The 16,943-nt window shown below is 41.5% G+C and overlaps 1 protein-coding gene across 2 annotated transcripts; it reads right to left on the minus strand.

Moving 5' to 3' along the window:
* Window positions 1-1,301: 1,301 nt before the first annotated feature.
* Window positions 1,302-11,595, minus strand: NME5 (NME/NM23 family member 5). 2 transcript variants are annotated; one of them, XM_076350286.1, is made up of 6 exons: window positions 11,556-11,595; window positions 10,051-10,217; window positions 7,802-8,007; window positions 7,330-7,430; window positions 6,179-6,297; window positions 1,302-3,034 (listed from the first exon to the last, which is right to left on the minus strand). In XM_076350286.1, the coding sequence occupies exons 2-6, from the start codon at window positions 10,177-10,179 to the stop codon at window positions 2,948-2,950; spliced, it is 642 nt and encodes a 213-aa protein (XP_076206401.1). In that variant the 5' UTR covers window positions 10,180-10,217; window positions 11,556-11,595; the 3' UTR covers window positions 1,302-2,947. The 2 variants fall into 2 exon arrangements, with proteins under 2 accessions (XP_076206401.1, XP_076206400.1); XM_076350285.1 differs by lacking the exon at window positions 11,556-11,595 and adding an exon at window positions 11,398-11,458.
* Window positions 11,596-16,943: the final 5,348 nt, after the last annotated feature.

A 16,943-nucleotide genomic window follows, 5' to 3' on the forward strand; every position in this document is an offset into this window, starting at 1 on the left:
CATGAGACAAACGTCCATCAGTTTATCATCAATGTACCAATTTTGCTTAGACCACTGTTGTTTAAAGGACGGTCAAGATTAATAACTTAAATGAAGGAAGAAAGACAAATCCTCTCTTCTTTTCCTACATGAGAAAGACGAGGGTTTGCAAATCTCCATGTAACACTTTTTTTTTTTTTTTTTTTGCTTAAAGTTACTGAATGAAAGTCCTAAGCTCTGAATAGTGACTCACTTCTGAGGCTCGGCATGCCGGAATGCTCTGACTTACGTAGGCAATGAGGAACTAGCGTTGATTGAGGTTTCTGCCATCTTTAAAGTATGTTCAAGGTTCCTGGCAGTTTAACTGCTCTTAAAGATAATAAATCCCTTATGAGACAAGGAAGGCTGAGCAATCATGTACTTCAGACTAGCTCAATCTGTATAGTTCCAAGAATAACTTCCAGTGCAGGTGATAGCAAGCATATGATAACCAAAGTTCCAGGAAAAAGTCTGTTGAAAAAACAGAATTATGGGAAACAGACTGAACTGCTGGTTTTATGGACATAGCTCTATTCCAGCACTCAGGCAGTAAAACTAAAATGAACTCCCCCAAAGTTAAAAATACCCAATAAAACTCAATAGGCAAGGTAATTATTTTGACTCGACAGAGGGAGAAGACAGGTCACTCGTTCCCACAGAGAGTAGCTTACCTTGCTGACACCATCATCTGTTTTTTCCAAAGCTACGTTTTCTGTGATATGGATTTATAACACTGGCCAAGCCTATAGCGCTCTGGGCCAAATAAAAACCTAAAGACTAAAAGAAATGTAAGCAGCACGTTCTCCAACACCCTCTCCGGTGGTGTCACAGCTCCCTCAGGGGACCAGGCTGGTTGTCCATTTTACGTTCCCGGGACTGACATTCTGCCCACATCCTACTTATTAATGCAGGTTCCTCAAGATCTCAGCTGTGAGATTTGCTGCACCAATACTTGCCCTAGGTGTACAGATACAGTGAGTCAGGATGGCGCCCAAGGGATGAAGGTATCTTCTCTCTACCTTTCCCTTAGAAAAATGGAAGTGAACACCAGTCAGCAATTGAAGGTGTTAGCTCTAGTATTAGAGAATAAATCCGCGATAGAAATACACTTGAATGACCGAAGCTTTATATTGCACAGGTTATAAAGGTAAACATTTGCAACATCAGCTGCTTTTGCCCTTTCTCCTGGTAAGGACCCACATACTCTCCATGGAAGTTATGATCTTCTCTAGGTACAATATAACACAGGTCTGCCGCAGAAGCAAAACTGAAAACTCCAGCAGTAACATAAAGGAGATATTTATTGTCAAGCAGCATCACATAAAAATAAGTAAGCAAATGCCATAGTAACTAACAAAATACAGGAGAATGTCTTGTGAATTCACCGGGTTTTAGTTTCTGGCATCTTCAAAAAAGAAATTTTTTGATTTGGCTAACAGGAAACCACAAAGCACAACTGTCCTGTAATTGGAGCAATCAGACACATATGGGGACAATAATTATAGGCAAAACAAATTAGTTGTAAACAGATCTGTTTACTGTATTTCTAACCACCTCATATTTTTTTCTTTCATATTTGAGGGTTTGGACTTGCTTTTTTTTTTTTCCCCTTCTCCTACAAGTCCCAAGATTTTTAGGTCTCAGTACTGTAGGGACCAGTTTTCTAAATGTTTATGCTCTGGGCTGGCAACAGTGGTTTAATTCCACTGAGAAGATAAACAATTGGCTTAAACAAAGCTTAATGTTACAGACAAAAGACTTATGTTTCTGGTAATTACTCAAGTTGGGGGAGCAAGTTTTTTCATGAAACAAGTTATGAAATTGCTTGTTTGTTTAGTATTAGTCAAGCATACTAATATTTCAGAGTTGTGAAAATGACATTGTTTTCTCCATCCTAGCCAGTCAAACCGTAAGATACAAAGCTTGAAGTTAACAGTGCAAGTACAGCTCTTTGAAGAATATTAAAAAGCCCCACGCCCCCCCAAAAAAGAGTCCAGTTACTTTAGAAAAGGTAATAGTGCGGGATTAACCTATTGCCTGTTGAATAGCATGGCCCCTAACCCATTCTCTTGAAACTCTCAAATAGAACACATTCAAGTTCAAGGGTAAACAACACTACAGGGAAAACAACAGAAATCAGCATACCTTTTAGGAGCAGTAGAACACAGAAAACACCCTTAAGGTGAGCTGTTCCAATTAAGCACCCTTCTTTCAAACAAATGCTGGAAGACAGCATTAGTCCTTGACTAAAATACACCTTCTTGTGACTTCTAATGAAAATCAAAGACTGATTTATAATCACTGCGCCTTTTGCCGCTGAGATGGGAAAGGTACATTCAATGTACCTTCAAATAAGTCCTTCAAATTCCATTCTGACAAAATATGTCAGGCTCAAGTGAATCATCTTCAAGAGTGACCTTAGCTCGGTGATGTAATCAGCAATTAAAATTCTAAAGTTGCTAATATGCCTGCAGTAATTGTTTCCTAAGTTACATCCAAGCACCTCCCTTCATAATGGAATCTGCATCTGCTAAAAAAATGCTGAAATGCAACCCTCAGTTTCACAAAGCACGGGCCAGCTGTATGTCATTTGGGAATCTGTACTGGTGTAAATAATGTTGTTCTCCCCAGACAGCCAAACCAAGATAAATAGGGAAAATAGCAGTTAAGTCACACCTGATGGGAATTTTGCCTTTTTCTAATCACCTGACACCATAAATTTATCACATAATTCTACATTAGTCAATAGAAAAGCTACTAGAACTATTAAATCCTGGTTAAGTGTAACGTTATTTATCCCATGAAGATGCAGGTAGTTGTGACAATAACATTTACTTCAGATAATATTGATTACATAGCCAAGGGATACACTGAAAATGATAATATCTATCTGTAACTTGGAATGCTTGAGATGATTTCCACTGAGCTCTCACCCCTGATGCTCCTCCTCAGTGATCTGATGATGTAGCCTGGGTTTATTGGGATTGTGTTCAATCAACCAGTCAGCAAGCCAAGTCTGTGGAACAAAAAACCCAAACATTTTCAGTTTTCTGTTGTCTTCTATTAGGTGTATGGGAGAATATTAAAAGCATTACTTGGAACCTCCGATACAGACACTCTCCTATCGTGCTGCGAAATGAAGACCTTCCAGAAAAAATGTATATATGAATAACCTGTTTTTTTCGAAATGTTCTTTTAAATCTTCACAGCTTACATTGATTCTGAACAATTCACACTGACTTTAGAAGACAACTTTTCCTGGTAACGTCTATTTTTGTGTCTGTATAAGAACATTTGAGCCCCATACTTCAAATAATCTGATCAACTCTGTTTTGGAATAAGGCTGTACAATATGCATGAAACTGCTTAATGAAATATTACTCCTGACAACACTTACAGATACTTTATCTAGTAATCATTCATTAAAAGTGCCAGTCTTCTGCACTGAAATCACCTTATAGTACCTAAAACTTAAAACCAAAACATGGTTACTTTCTGAAATTCATCTTGTTAAGTTTTCTAGCACATTGTACTTAAATAAGAATGTGGGAGGTAGGAATGCCATGAGTCCTAACCTCATCTGCCAATGTTTTGGCCTGGCCTTAGGCAAATTAAGCCTTTGCCTCGATTTCTCCACTTGTAAAGAGAAGGTTTTAACACATCCTTATTTACTTCACAAGGCTGTTGACGATCAGTTTCTGGAATGCTAAGTACAACAAACTTCATACCATACTGTGAAGTGAAAGAAATGATAGAATAGTAGACCAGTAAGGTAAGCAACACTCTCCTTTTATTACCTGGTACAAAAAGATTGGTTTGCAAAGAAAGAGACAACAAGCAGAGCACTATGACAATCCTCACAGGTTAGTCAGCAATAGCAGAACAGTAAGAACTCAAGACAGAAATGGAAAACAAATAAACAAACAAAAACCCAAAAAAACCAAAACCACAAAAGCCCAAAAGCCCTTAGAAAGACTACTTGGGAAAATTAGAAATTTTTAAATCATTTGAGCCTGATTAAACTTATCCTGTGTTACTTAGGGAATTGGCTGAGACAACTTCTGTGCTGCTAGCAAGTATTTCTGAGTGGACAGATAGTTTCTGATGCCATCTTCAGAAAGGAAAATAAGAGAAAGAAAAAAAAAAAGAAAAAAAAAAAAGAAAAAAAAAAAAAAAGAAGAGCCAAATCACCCCAACTTCAGTTTTTCAGTTCCTGGAAGGATACTAGGAAAAAAAAACCCAAACATTCCATCAATCTCCCTGTAAGTCACCTAGCAGATAACAAACTGAAAAGCAATAGCCAACATATATTTCTGAAAAAAAATTGTATCAGATCAACGTTATTTTTCTTCTGTTGCAAGGTCACAGACATTATGGACAGGGAAGAAGGAGCAAATATCATGTTTTCATTTTAGTAAAGCTATTGACACTGCTTCATATAGCTTTATAGCTTTCTTACAAGCAAGGAAGGAAAGCATGGTCTCGATGAAGTTACTATTAGTTACCGCATAACCGGCTAGAAAATTGTGCTCAGAATACAGAGATTAATTGGAAGCAAAACCAAAAAATTAGTTAGAGAAACGTGACTTATAAGTTAAGAGGAAAAAAAATCAGTTTGTAATATAGTGAAGAGATGACTGAAGGGGAAAAAAGATGGTAATGCACCTCAAATATGCAATAGGTTGCTGAAAAAAAAAAAAGGGAGGTATTACATTGTCTCCAATGTCCTCTGGGGATAGTAAAAGAAAAAAAAAAGTAATGGGCTAAAAATTGGAGCACAGGAGATTTAGGCTAACTTTTAGTGAAAGCTTTTCAACTAAGTATAATTAAGCACTGAAACAGATTGCCTAGGGAGACTGTAGATTCTCCATCATTTGGAGTGCCAAAGAACAGGCCAGACAAACATTTGTTAGGAATGGTTAGATACAATTGGTCTGGCCTTTGGGCAAAGGGATGGATGAAAAGACCTCTTCATCTTTGTTTTCTAGATTTCTATGGTAACAGTGCCAGACATACAGATGAAGTGAACAGGTTATAAAGCTGGAACAATCACGGTACATTTAATCTGACCCCATGTATACCACATAGTTCATAGAAACACCCCTGAATTATTTTTCAAGCTTTTTTTCAGAAATGCATCTTTTAGAAAAATGCAATGTTGATTAAAAACCTGATAATGATGTAGAATCCACCACAACCACCAGTAAGTTGTCACACTGATTAATTATCTGCATTCTTAAAGAAGTACTAGCATGAACGACTTGAATACAAAAAACATTTACCATATTTTTCCAGACATAAGAAAGCTAATTTTGTTTAGGGACTGAAAAAAAAAACCACACCACCAACAAAAAAAACCCCAGGAAATTAACTCTAGTCTTTTCACTAAGAACTGTAATTTGAATGACATCCATGGTTAAAAGGAATAATATGTGAGAGGAGGGCAAGATGCATCAACTTGGTAACTAAAAAGGGGTCACAAGAAGACAGAAGAATTTTCTGTAGGTCAGTTTGACTATTCAAGATAGGTTTCACGCAAAAGACTCATAATTCGTTTTCCTGGTGAACTGTGGAACAACCCAAGTAAATGCTAATCAATGCTGTATAGTCAAAATAATAGCTTATCCTAAAGAAGGATTGATAATATTAATTTAAATAAATATAACAGTAACAAAATATAAACAGCCTTGCTAAGAACTCTACAGTATTTTACTCAACTGTGTAACTACCAGTGTGATTAGCATCTAATCTCACTTAGTATCTATTGTATGAGAGCTATTTCATCTCAAACTCACCTCAGAAACAGTAAATAAAGTAAAAACTTATACTTGACATCATATGATGTCATATAAATGTCATCATTTACCTTTCCAGGCATCTGTAGCAACTATGTGTTAGAAAGAGTTTTACATAAGTCACATAAAAACCCTGTCATTTCATCAAGGCTGATGTCATTTAGTCCTGGCCCTCCCTCCGTTCACCTGTTAACAAACCAATCAACTTCTTGAAAGGCAAATGTTACTTGATTAGCTCATTAGCAGGTAGCTAAAACAGCACAGCTCTTTAAGAAAAGAGCAGCTTTCCTACATACAGGGACTTTACTAATACGAAGTAAATGTTTCACAAAGCATACAACACAATACTGATACACTGTACATACCATTGGATCTGCTGGCTTCTCTTTACACAGTGCAGTGAGCCCAGCTAGTAAGGTAGGCTTCACACAAAGGTTCAGGTAATCCCTAGCTCTTTGTCCAGCCGGAATTGGCTCCAAGATCACTGTAAAGAGTAACCACAGGTGTTGGAAAGCAGCTTGCAGAGTGATTAAAAGGCATTCTTTCAAAGGTTGTTTATACATGAGCTGCTGTTTTCCTTAGTAAGTTAATAATACATAATGGTTTTTATAGCTTCTCCCACAATAAACTGCAAAGAAACTACCTAAACCCCTTTACAGTGTCCCTGAGGTAACCTTACTAATTATAGCCAACTATGAAAGGGGAGGAAATTGGATCATCTGGGGAAAACCTGTATCCTTGAAGAAGCATTGGGGGCAGGAGAGAAACAATATATCCCATGTTTAGTACTTCTTGCAGCATGAAGCGGGTTTCTGAAGACCCTAAAAATCTCACCTTAAGTCCCGCTTTGTCATTAGGGTGAGGAGAAGAGACATGGTTTACAATGGGTAAGGTTTGTAGGGAAGTGCAACATCTTTTATTACACTAACTGATACAGTTGACAAAAACAGACAAGTTTTTCTAGCAGTTTCTCTTGTATCTTTCTGTCGAAGAGCAAAGCCGTCTTTCAACTGTTACATTACAAACAAGAGATCCTCTCCCAGCTTTTCCAGATTCTATGGCCCATTTCTCCAGCACTTAACTTCGGAATTGCACTATCATGTGAGCATCCAGCTGCTGTTGAACAGGAATTACTCAACCTGAGCCCAAGAAGAGAGTCAGTCTTCTCAAGCCAACAGGAGTCCCCGCGGCTGACAGTGCCAGAAAGATATGCTGGGGTGTAATAGCTTCCCATTTCCTCTCATTTACCAGCTTTGCCTGCTCCAATTCCCAGACCACCGAGTTTGAAAAGCAGAAGCAACCCCTGTAACTATAATGGCTCTTCAGATACATTTTGGTATGCCTTTCATAGCAGAAAATTTCAGCTTATACATAAAGAGATTCACATTCTCATAAAGCAAACAAACCCAACCTCTTCTAAATCCAATTGTATCTAGAGTCTGGACAGAGACAAGTAATAACAGGGAAGGATGCTATCCTCCCAAAGACTAGCAATGTATTATTTGCACCATTTTACCTTCTGGAAACATGAATCGAATTTCTCTTTCTGCTGAGGAAATGCTGAGACTGCCGTGAAGTGCATTCCTCAGACCATCAGTCCCGTAGATTGCTCTTAAGCTAAAAACAAGAGAAAAAACTGCTTGGTAGGCAACTGCAAATCCCTTCCAAGTCTCTACAGTCTGAGAGCATATAAAAGCAATATATATGGACCAATTAACAAGGCATTGGCTTGATTTTGTTTTTTAAAAAAATACATGGCTACCTAAAATTTACATTCATGCACTCAGCATTCTCCATAAAATGGGTGAACTTTACATACTAAAAAAACAAAGGTGAGAAGCTATGTTACACAAAATTGAAGAAATAACAGGCCACTCCAAATCTGTATCTCTATTGTAAAAGAAAAAAAAAAAAGGAAAGAAATTCTGGTCTCAATTAAAAGACAGAGAAAACCCTACTGACTTCACCAAGGCCAGCCAGTGCATTACCTGTAAGGGTGAGTTCTCCTAGCCCTTATGCTGTTTGATGGTCCAAGCAATTCCTTCCAGTATGAGACTGCACAATGTCTGGCAAGCACCATAGCAACTAAAGGTCCAGAACTCATATAGGCTGTTAAATTAGGAAAAAACATTTTTCCGTATTGGTCTGCATAGAAGTTGCTACATTGCTCTGGGCTTAACTGGAGCTTCCGTTTCTATAAAGTGTAAAAGAAAAAAAGAATGAAAAAAAGCTTGCCAAATTAAGATAGCTTGCTACCTCAGGTAGGATACAGTCCTCTGGTGCAGACATATCTTCAAGTGCAGGAGAACAGACACAGAGGAACGTCCCAGCCTAATCTGATTCTCCCAGATCTGATCCTCTTTGAGATACAGAGTAACAAAGAGCAAGAGTTTTCCAAGTTAATTAAGCAGACAAACAGGCCATTTGAGTAAGATGTGATTTTAGCCTATGCAAACTACAGCATTTTAAAACTGCTGGATGACTTAAAGTACAGTCAGGGCACAGTAAAGAAAAAGTGAAGAGCATTACAAGGGCAGGATTTAATTACTTAGCTGCTCCAGCATAATGTTCTACTTTTAAACAATTTTCTCTTCAGCCCACACCGTTAATTATGCAATTGTTCTATTTTTCATTCAGTACTCATGCTTTATGATTCTCACAATAGCTGCCAAGCCTGCAGGTGCCCAGGATTAGGACGAGTTTGGGAGGTTATCAGAAGGCATAAGGCAGTCAGAAAAAGAGAAGAAATTTTTTTTTAAAGTGCATTCTTCGAGCCTGACCTTATGCAACACAAGAGTACCACAAATTCGGATTCCTAACAACTTTGGTGTCAAAAGTCACTGGAGACATCAGAAGACTCTATAAACATCTTGTCATTAAAAAAATAAATAAAAAAGATCTGATTTCTCTCATCTTCTGATACATTTCGTATAAATAAAACAACCAGAAAGGGCGGAAATTAAAAAATAACAAATGTGAAAAAGGGGCATTTACAAGAATGAGAAAAATTATCACATTTCCAGGAAGGAAAAAAAAAAAATCTTAAAATTCTATCTAGAAGCACAGTCGTCGCTCACTCAGTGCCACAGAGCACGCTACCACGGCCAAGGGCGCTGCCGCGGGGCCGGGCCGGGGATGAGGATGAGGGGGATGAGGGGGAGGAGGGGGAGGAGGAGGAAGGGAAGGAGGAGGAGGGGGAGGAGGCGGCGCCGCTGCGCGGTGGCCCCGGCCGCTCCCCGCCGCCGCTGGCAGGCGCGAGGGCACAGCGCCCCCCAGCGGCCCCGCCCCGGCGGCGGGCTGCCCGGGGCGCAGCGGGGCGCCGAGCCGCCGGGTAGCCCGGAGCGGGGGTTCTGCCTCAGTGCGGTCCGGCGGCAAACCACAGTTAGACGCGAGCAAAACCGTCCTGCCCGGCACGGAGCAGCACCGCTGGCTCCTCGCCGAAGATCCTGATGTATCCCTGGCCTCAAGCGACCCAGTGCGCTTTCTGTTTCGTTTCCCCAGTTCTGGCTTACTGCAATACATTTTTTTCAAATGCTCTCATAGAGCCTGTGTCTAAAGAGCCCCATAAAAGAGGACTGAGAGAGGAAACTTCTTACTAGCTAACGGCAAATCTTCTTTTAACGCAATTTCTGCTGAAAGTCACACTCTAGAGCCTTTCCCAGCAGCACAGGGTCCGATACCGGTGCTCAAGGCAACAATTCCCATGGCCTCCATGTCAGGTCCAAAATGTAAAAAGACAAGCTCGGTAAGGCCTATTTAAATTAAACATTTGTAATGCATTTAAATAGCCATAAAGCCCACTTACATTAAAAACAGCAGAAACAAAAAATATGTCAGACCGCAACTGGCCAGCCATCTAATTCAATTAATTCTCTAAGCATCCACTTGGCAAACGCATGCTGTACGAAACGCTGTGATACCAGAACAATACACTCTCCAAAGAGTTACTGAAGAGAGTCCACATATCTGCTACGTATGTTTGCTAAATCCAAATTTATTAGCAAAGTCTGTGTTTTCCTGTGGTCAGCAAAACAGTCAAGTCTGTTTCATTCCATCCCATGCACCAACAAAATGTATCCCTACAGACTCTGGCAGCGGTGGTTGATGACATATGAAAAATATAAATTTATTTTTGGACACACGAGCTTTTAGTTACTGGCTTGACTGCTGAAAGTTGAGATAAATATTGTTCTGACTTATCAAGTGCAGTTATTTTCTCTGGAGCACAGCCTGTTACCTGAACGATCAGGAATCCTGATCGGAGAATGAGATCCTCTATTTCTTCTTCTTTATCAACAACATCTGGTTTGATGAGGGCCAGAGTTCTTTCCACAAAAATCTGAGGTTCGGGCATTAGCATCTGCATCTTCGCTTCTAAATTAGAATTCACGTGCTCCTTTCGTACTGCAATGACACCAGTTCATGATACTTGGAGTTTGTTGACCTCACAGTCACCTGCAGTGACATTTACCGTGTACTCTAGGAACAGAGAGGGTCACCCCCGTTTCACAACATCCACTTGAGATTTTCTCTGGACTACTTAGCACTCTGTAGTTCACACTCCCATTTTCAGTGCAGTAGCATTTTGTGGAAAAGAAGCTAAAAATTAAATGTTGCTAGCCAATCATAAAATGTGAACTATTCTATTTCTAATATTTCACTAATTAACTCAGACAATGTATGAGAGCAAGAGAAGTGTTATCACACACTTTGCTATGTGCCAGAGTGAGCCAGGCTCACTGTACTCCCACATCCTCCATCCACCGACCGTGTGTTCCACCAAACCCCAAATCTGTATTCTCATGCATGAAGATTGTAGTGTGGGACTTACTACTTGGATCTATTCCACCTGTAAGCCTCAGGATATTTCTCAATTGCTATTTAATTCTTAAATTTATGGACTCAACATTCTTATATTCATGGACTCAAGACAAAGTGCCAGTTTTCTAACTGAGCGGATCAGGCCATTAGCAAGCTATTAGGATACAAAATTGTTCTGTGAAGAGAGAACTAGTGCAGACAGGTTTCCTACAGACTTAGGACCACTTGTGGCCTTCGTTTTCCCCCTCTTCCCTCTGCCTCCATGCTGACAGCCCTAGGTCTCTCTTCACCTGCACTGAACAAGACACAGGTTTGCAGCCAACTGGCCAGTTCACTGCTGCAAAAAATCATATATAATTGCTCAGTTATACCTGCCTTCTCGGTTGGGATGATTTTTTCTGCACCTATACCTTTGAGACCCCTCGTTCGCTTTCAAATTTGGTTGCACAGGCTATGGCCTCCATCGAGGCAGCTGCCGCTGCCTGTAGGGGAGGAAAGATGGAGAGCTGACCACGGGACGGCCGAGGCCGCCTTTGCCTAGGAACCAGGCTGAAAGTACACACACCCGGAGCGCTCGGAGCAGCCAGCCTGGAGCTGGAACACCCCGTCGCTCAGAGCAGCCAGCCTGGAGCTGGAACACCCCGTCACAGACACCAGCGGCCCGAGGGGCCCAAGACTCGATGGAGACCCGAGGAAGCGGCTCCCTCCTCTGCACAGACCCCTCCCCACCGCGCGACCCGGAGAAGGGCTCAGCCCCGCCTACCCTGCGGGACCCGCCGCCACACCACCAGCTCCGCCTGCTCTGCCCCCACAGCGGCTGCGACCAGTCCCCCGGCCCGGCCCGGCCCGGCCCAGCCCGGCCCAGCCCAGCCCAGCCGCCCGGCCCGGCGCCTTTCCCGCCGGTGGCGCCATGCCACGCACCTTCCCGCTCCGCCGCCGTTGCTAGGCGACGGCGGGGCCGGCTCCCCGGGCCAGCGCCGGGCGGAGCGGCCACAAGATGGCCTCCGCGCCCCTCGGCTGTGTGCTGAGCCGGGGCGGGGGGGGAGGGCGGGAATAAAAAATGGCGGCTGGGGAGTGTCGGGCGCGGCGGTGTGCTGGCCGCGAGAGGCCGCCGCCCTCGGAACGCGCCTCGCAGCCCGGGACAGCCGCGGTCTCGGGGCAAATAACTGAGGACCACATCCGCCTGTTTGTGGGCACCTCATGTGGTACGAGAATAAGGAAGGGAGCAGCGTGATCTGGAGGGGAGCTATCAAAAATCTCATTTCTCCGTGACAATAAAAGCTTTATGTCGGTTTTACTTCACGCTCGGGACTGCCGAGGGAGGCATGATCTCACAGCAGACGTTCATAAACTGAGGTAACTGGAAAAAAGAATAAGCACACAAGCTCTTCTTCAGGTTATTTAAATACCAATATTTGTTGTGGGAGCATGTACAAGGTTTTCTGTTCACATGCCTGATCATTGTCAGCGGGATCGGGAGCTTACGGTACGCAGCCTTCCAGCATACCAGACATACTAACCTGAATCTACAGCTCTCTAATACTGTTTTTCAGCATTTTTGATTGAATTACAGTGTCTATTCAGTGTTACTTCACTTTTATCACAAAAACAAACATGTAATGAGTAAGAAATGGTCACTGTTTTCCGAGTTAAACCATAATGAGGTGAGCGGTAAACAGAGCTGGGGAAGCCGTGTTCCTGGGGATTTTTACCAGATTTTGCCACCATCGTGCCAATACCCTTGCTCCCTGCACACTCCCTATTTCCCCAGCTCTCCAGGGCCGCTCCCGCTCGGAGCAATGGCAGTACAGCCATCATCCATCTGACGTGATCTTCCGCGCCGTAGCCCAGCCCGCGACCTGGAAGCCGAAGTGCTGGGTGCTGTGGCCTCAGGCTCCCGGCATCGCCTCCCCGTCCGCCCTGTTTACCCCAGACAGGGCTGTGCGTGCTGCGGCCGGCTCTCCGGGCTGAACGCCTGCCAACTGGCCCGGCACTATCGGGGTGTGGACCGGCGAACAGCACTGATAACTACGGAGCTCGCTCTGCAGCCGTGCCTCCTCTCATTTGGGCCTCATCCCCTCTTATTACTGATTTCTCAAAAACTGTGGGAGCCGAGGTGCTGTGAAGACCTCTGGCCTGCTGGCAGATTCAGCTGAAACTGGCCATTGCATTCGAGTCCTTGAGGCGACACTGACAAAGGGGTGGAGAGAAAACACAGGTATACAGGCTTCAATTTTTTAATGAAATCAGATTGAAAGTAGATGCAAAGGAGAAAAGACAAAAAAAAAAAAAAACACTTTAAGAGCCATAGATGCTGACACTGTGTACCCTGGTTAGCAGAGGAAATAGCACATTTACTGCAAAAGCTGTTTTTAGTGTAAGAAAAATCCACTTTGCCTTTATCTTTTTCATGAGTAATGTAAAAATGGAAATGAGAAACAAAACTATGCAGTTATTTCCTTGCAGCCGGTTTGAAATATGTTTAAAAATCAAAGACTGAAGTTTTTATTCACATACCTTAAAAAATAAAGGTTCCAAGTGCACAAGACTGAGTAATTCAGCTACAGACTTTCACTGATACAGGCACATGGTGTTTGTTTCTTTTACAGAGATACTTTATCCAATATTTAATTTGAAGACATTGTAAACACTGTGACTACACAGAGATAATGGATAAACAGGTTTTATTAAAAAAAAAAAAGCTGATAAGAGTTCACCAGTTTTTTATTTTAGTTCAGAGTTAATTTGGCAAGAGACGTTTCTTTTCAAAGTCAACGAGCACAAGTCTGACAGCCCAGCTTAGATTTAGCAGGCTTCCTCAGCCTGGATGAATACCTCAGAATTATTATGACATAAGAAATGTTGAATTTAATATCCATGTAAAACACTGCTAACATTAATCTCTTGCAATTTCTTTATTGCATTTTTTTTCAGCTAACCAAGATTGGGGAAAAAAAAAAAAGTATCTTTCTATGCATGTTTATACGCTGCAGTTTCGCCAGGAGCAGGGTCCTGTGCACTTCACTCCCCACCACGGGCCCTCGGTCTGTGTCAGAATTTCTCCTCCTCGCTGTTTCCAGAAGCATTTCTGGAGGGCGGAGATTGTCTAATTTTAGTACCTCGGAGAATCCTCCGCTCTCCAATGAGCGGGCGGCTGCATCTGGAGCTGCAGCCAATTACCCCGGGTTTCCTCCTGCTACGCTCCCACGATGGTTTAATAATGCAGACTTACAAATTTAAAGTGGCCCCACATGTTAAGAGGAAATAACGTTATGTGTTCCCTAACAAAGACGTATCTTTGTACAGTAGTAGAATCTCAAAGGTTTCTTCTAAAGCCTTGGGTTCCATAAACCTGACCTTACAACCCTGTGTTAATATCATTATCTTATGTATATTATCTTTATAGTGCTTGAAAAAATATTTCTGATAACTAAAAGGCTGGTCTGAAGCACCTTCCCTAACTTCTGTAGGCCAGGGATGTGGTTTTAAGAAAAGAAACAAAAAGAAGTAAAATTACAATTACAATGTAATGAACCGTTACAGTTCTGAATACTTCTCTGGGCATAGCTTTGCTGCTGTATCTTATCTGTTAAGCAGTTTAACAAGCCTTAGTTATCTCACTTATTTTTAGCTGGCATGGAATAGCAACACTGAAAGATTGTGGCTGCAGGTGCTTTTGCATTCTAGTAACAACAGATAAGTAACTTTTTAAGGAAAAATATTATTTCAGAGCTTTGTACTCCAATACTGCAAAAAGGTGGAGAAACTAATGTCTTAACCATTCTGTTAAAAAAAGAAGGAAAGAAAAACAGAACGGTGAAAGTAACAGAGTGAAGAAAAGCTAAAGGAATAATACCAACTAGTTGCATTCATTAAAAATGAAGCTTGCACATCTTTTAGCTTTATTTGCATTTTGACATTAAGCACAGAAAAATGTATTTGCTTTAGTAGTAATTTACTAGCTATCCATTTACCACACATACAACTTTTGTCCACCACAGACTTTTTTTTGTTTCTGTCTCTCATGATAAACTGTCATACCTACCCATAGTACCAGCTTACCTTCAGCACTTGCTTCATTCATGCTTGCTTTTGCAGTGCAAAGTGTCTGTGACGGAAATCCTGCGATCAAGCTAACTTCCTCTCCTGCAAGCCTGCTCTCTCCCCCATTTCTGCCTTCTTACAGCTAAACAATTCTACTTCTGCAGCTTATCTGCACGCCTGTAATCCTAGCTAGCTTTTCATTGCTGCTGACTAACCCTTGTCAAGCCTTCCTTGCTGCTTTCCTCTATTCTCACCATTTTCTTTAAAGACAAAATTAACAAAATATTCTCTTGATACTTCCCCTTTCTACAAGTCTGTAAGTGGCAATAACAAAAATCTTATCTACGCACCTTCTGTAACTCCATCACTTGCCCTATTAACCTCACCCTGTTTGATTTCCTGATCCTCCTCACATCCACTCTTTCATTTGTTCACAGCTTTAGTCATTCAGTCTGCTCTGACCCCTGAGCACCCACACAAATATGCTTGTCACTTTTACATTAAAAAAAAAAAAGCCTTTGGTAGAAGCACCTCGTCATCTCACTTTTACAAGTCTTCCAATCGCATCTCTTGTCCAGTTCTACCCTAAATCCCCTTCAAACTTCGTTTTGCTTCCTCTCATCATCTGAAAGCTTCTCAACCCATCTTAAACCAATCTCTTCTTTGGCCTTCAGTCACGTTTAGCATAGCTAGCTAGTGTCCTATCTCAGCTTTTGCCATTGTTCTCACCTATTGCTTCTCCAATCACTGTTTCAGCTTGGCTTGTCAGTACCCTCCCTTGTGTTTCTTTCCCTTTTCTGCAAAAGCAGTGGTGAGCACTGTTCTTGACTCTCCTCCCTTCCCTTCTAGCTCATACCTCAACATCCTAATGGGCAAATATAGATGTGATTGGCTCTCATTACTGTCTCCTTTCAAACTTCAGGTGTCTCCACTGCAATTTAAAGTCTTGGTAATTTAAAGTCTTGGTAATGAGCGTGTGTTAGACAAACCATCTGCCTGAAAACCAACTGCTTTTCTACTGAGTTATTTTACAGCCGACAGTGCAGAGGAGTGGGCGGAACCTTACAGCCAGGAACATGCGGTTTGGGCTCAGATTGGTCTAAACTTCTATGGAGATGTCAACCAAGACGTGGTCTTTGTTACTTATTGACACGGCTGGGAATCTTGCTCAAGCTCTCCTCATCTCAGTTATTGTTGACATCCTTTTCTCTGGCCTCAACAAGTAAAGCATTCGCTTCCATTCAGAAAGCTCTGCAACACCATTTTCTTAGTTCTTCAATTTAACTATGTTAGTTCTCCGCATCTTTCCAAAGGGAGTCTTCTCTATCACACACAAAACTGTTAGCCTTCAGTGCAAGCCCATTCACACACTGGTCTGGTCCTACATACCTTTTCTTTGACACTGAAAGGATATATATCCTGTTTCCTGCTAGCCGGTACAACCGATTCCACTACAGCACTTTCAAATAAAGACCTTCCTGCTTTATCCCATGATGAGCTCCTGTTGAACACCTGTAGAGGTTGGCATTGACAACTTATTTTCTGTAAAGCTCCTCCTCATCTCTATATAGACATTGTGTATAGATACTGCATATAGATATTAGGCTGTTACCCAACCTTTTGGAGCAGAAGCACTTGCATGCATTCACACTTTCATTGTTCTACATAATGTTTAGCATAATACTGGCTTGGATTATCCCTGTGGCCACTAAGCTCAGAGATAAGTATTCAGTGTGATACTATCCACAATGAATAAATGAATGTATGAATAAACCAATAGAAATCTTTTATTTGGCAAATTACAAGAGGCAATCAGTTAAATGAGGCTTTTTTTGAAGTTATATTGTCAATGCTTCCTTAAATGCATCTTCTCTTCATCTTACTTCCATGTAGTATAAGGCATCCTTTTTGCCATTCTTATTTTAAGCACTTACGGGATTACTTGCATAGAGTTGTTATTATTAAATTTATTTATTTATACTGTGCATAAAGACTAACTCAGACAGAAGCTTCCTACAGCATGGTATTTTGTATATAGCAGGCAGTCTGTGACCCGAGATGCTTACAATCAATTTAGACAAGACAGGCATAGGGTGTCGGAAAGGGATAAACTACATCAACAATTTCAAGGCAGCGAACGATATGTTGGTTCTCTTTTTTTTTTAGAAAAGGGGAACTAGAAAAATCAACATGATGAAAACAAAGAGGAAATAGATAAGGAAGAAAGGGAAGGAGGCAATGAAGACAGGTATGGCACAAAAGTGG

The sequence above is a fragment of the Aptenodytes patagonicus genome, chromosome 12 (genome assembly GCF_965638725.1).
Source record: "Aptenodytes patagonicus chromosome 12, bAptPat1.pri.cur, whole genome shotgun sequence".
In the NCBI taxonomy this organism is placed as follows: domain Eukaryota; kingdom Metazoa; phylum Chordata; class Aves; order Sphenisciformes; family Spheniscidae; genus Aptenodytes; species Aptenodytes patagonicus.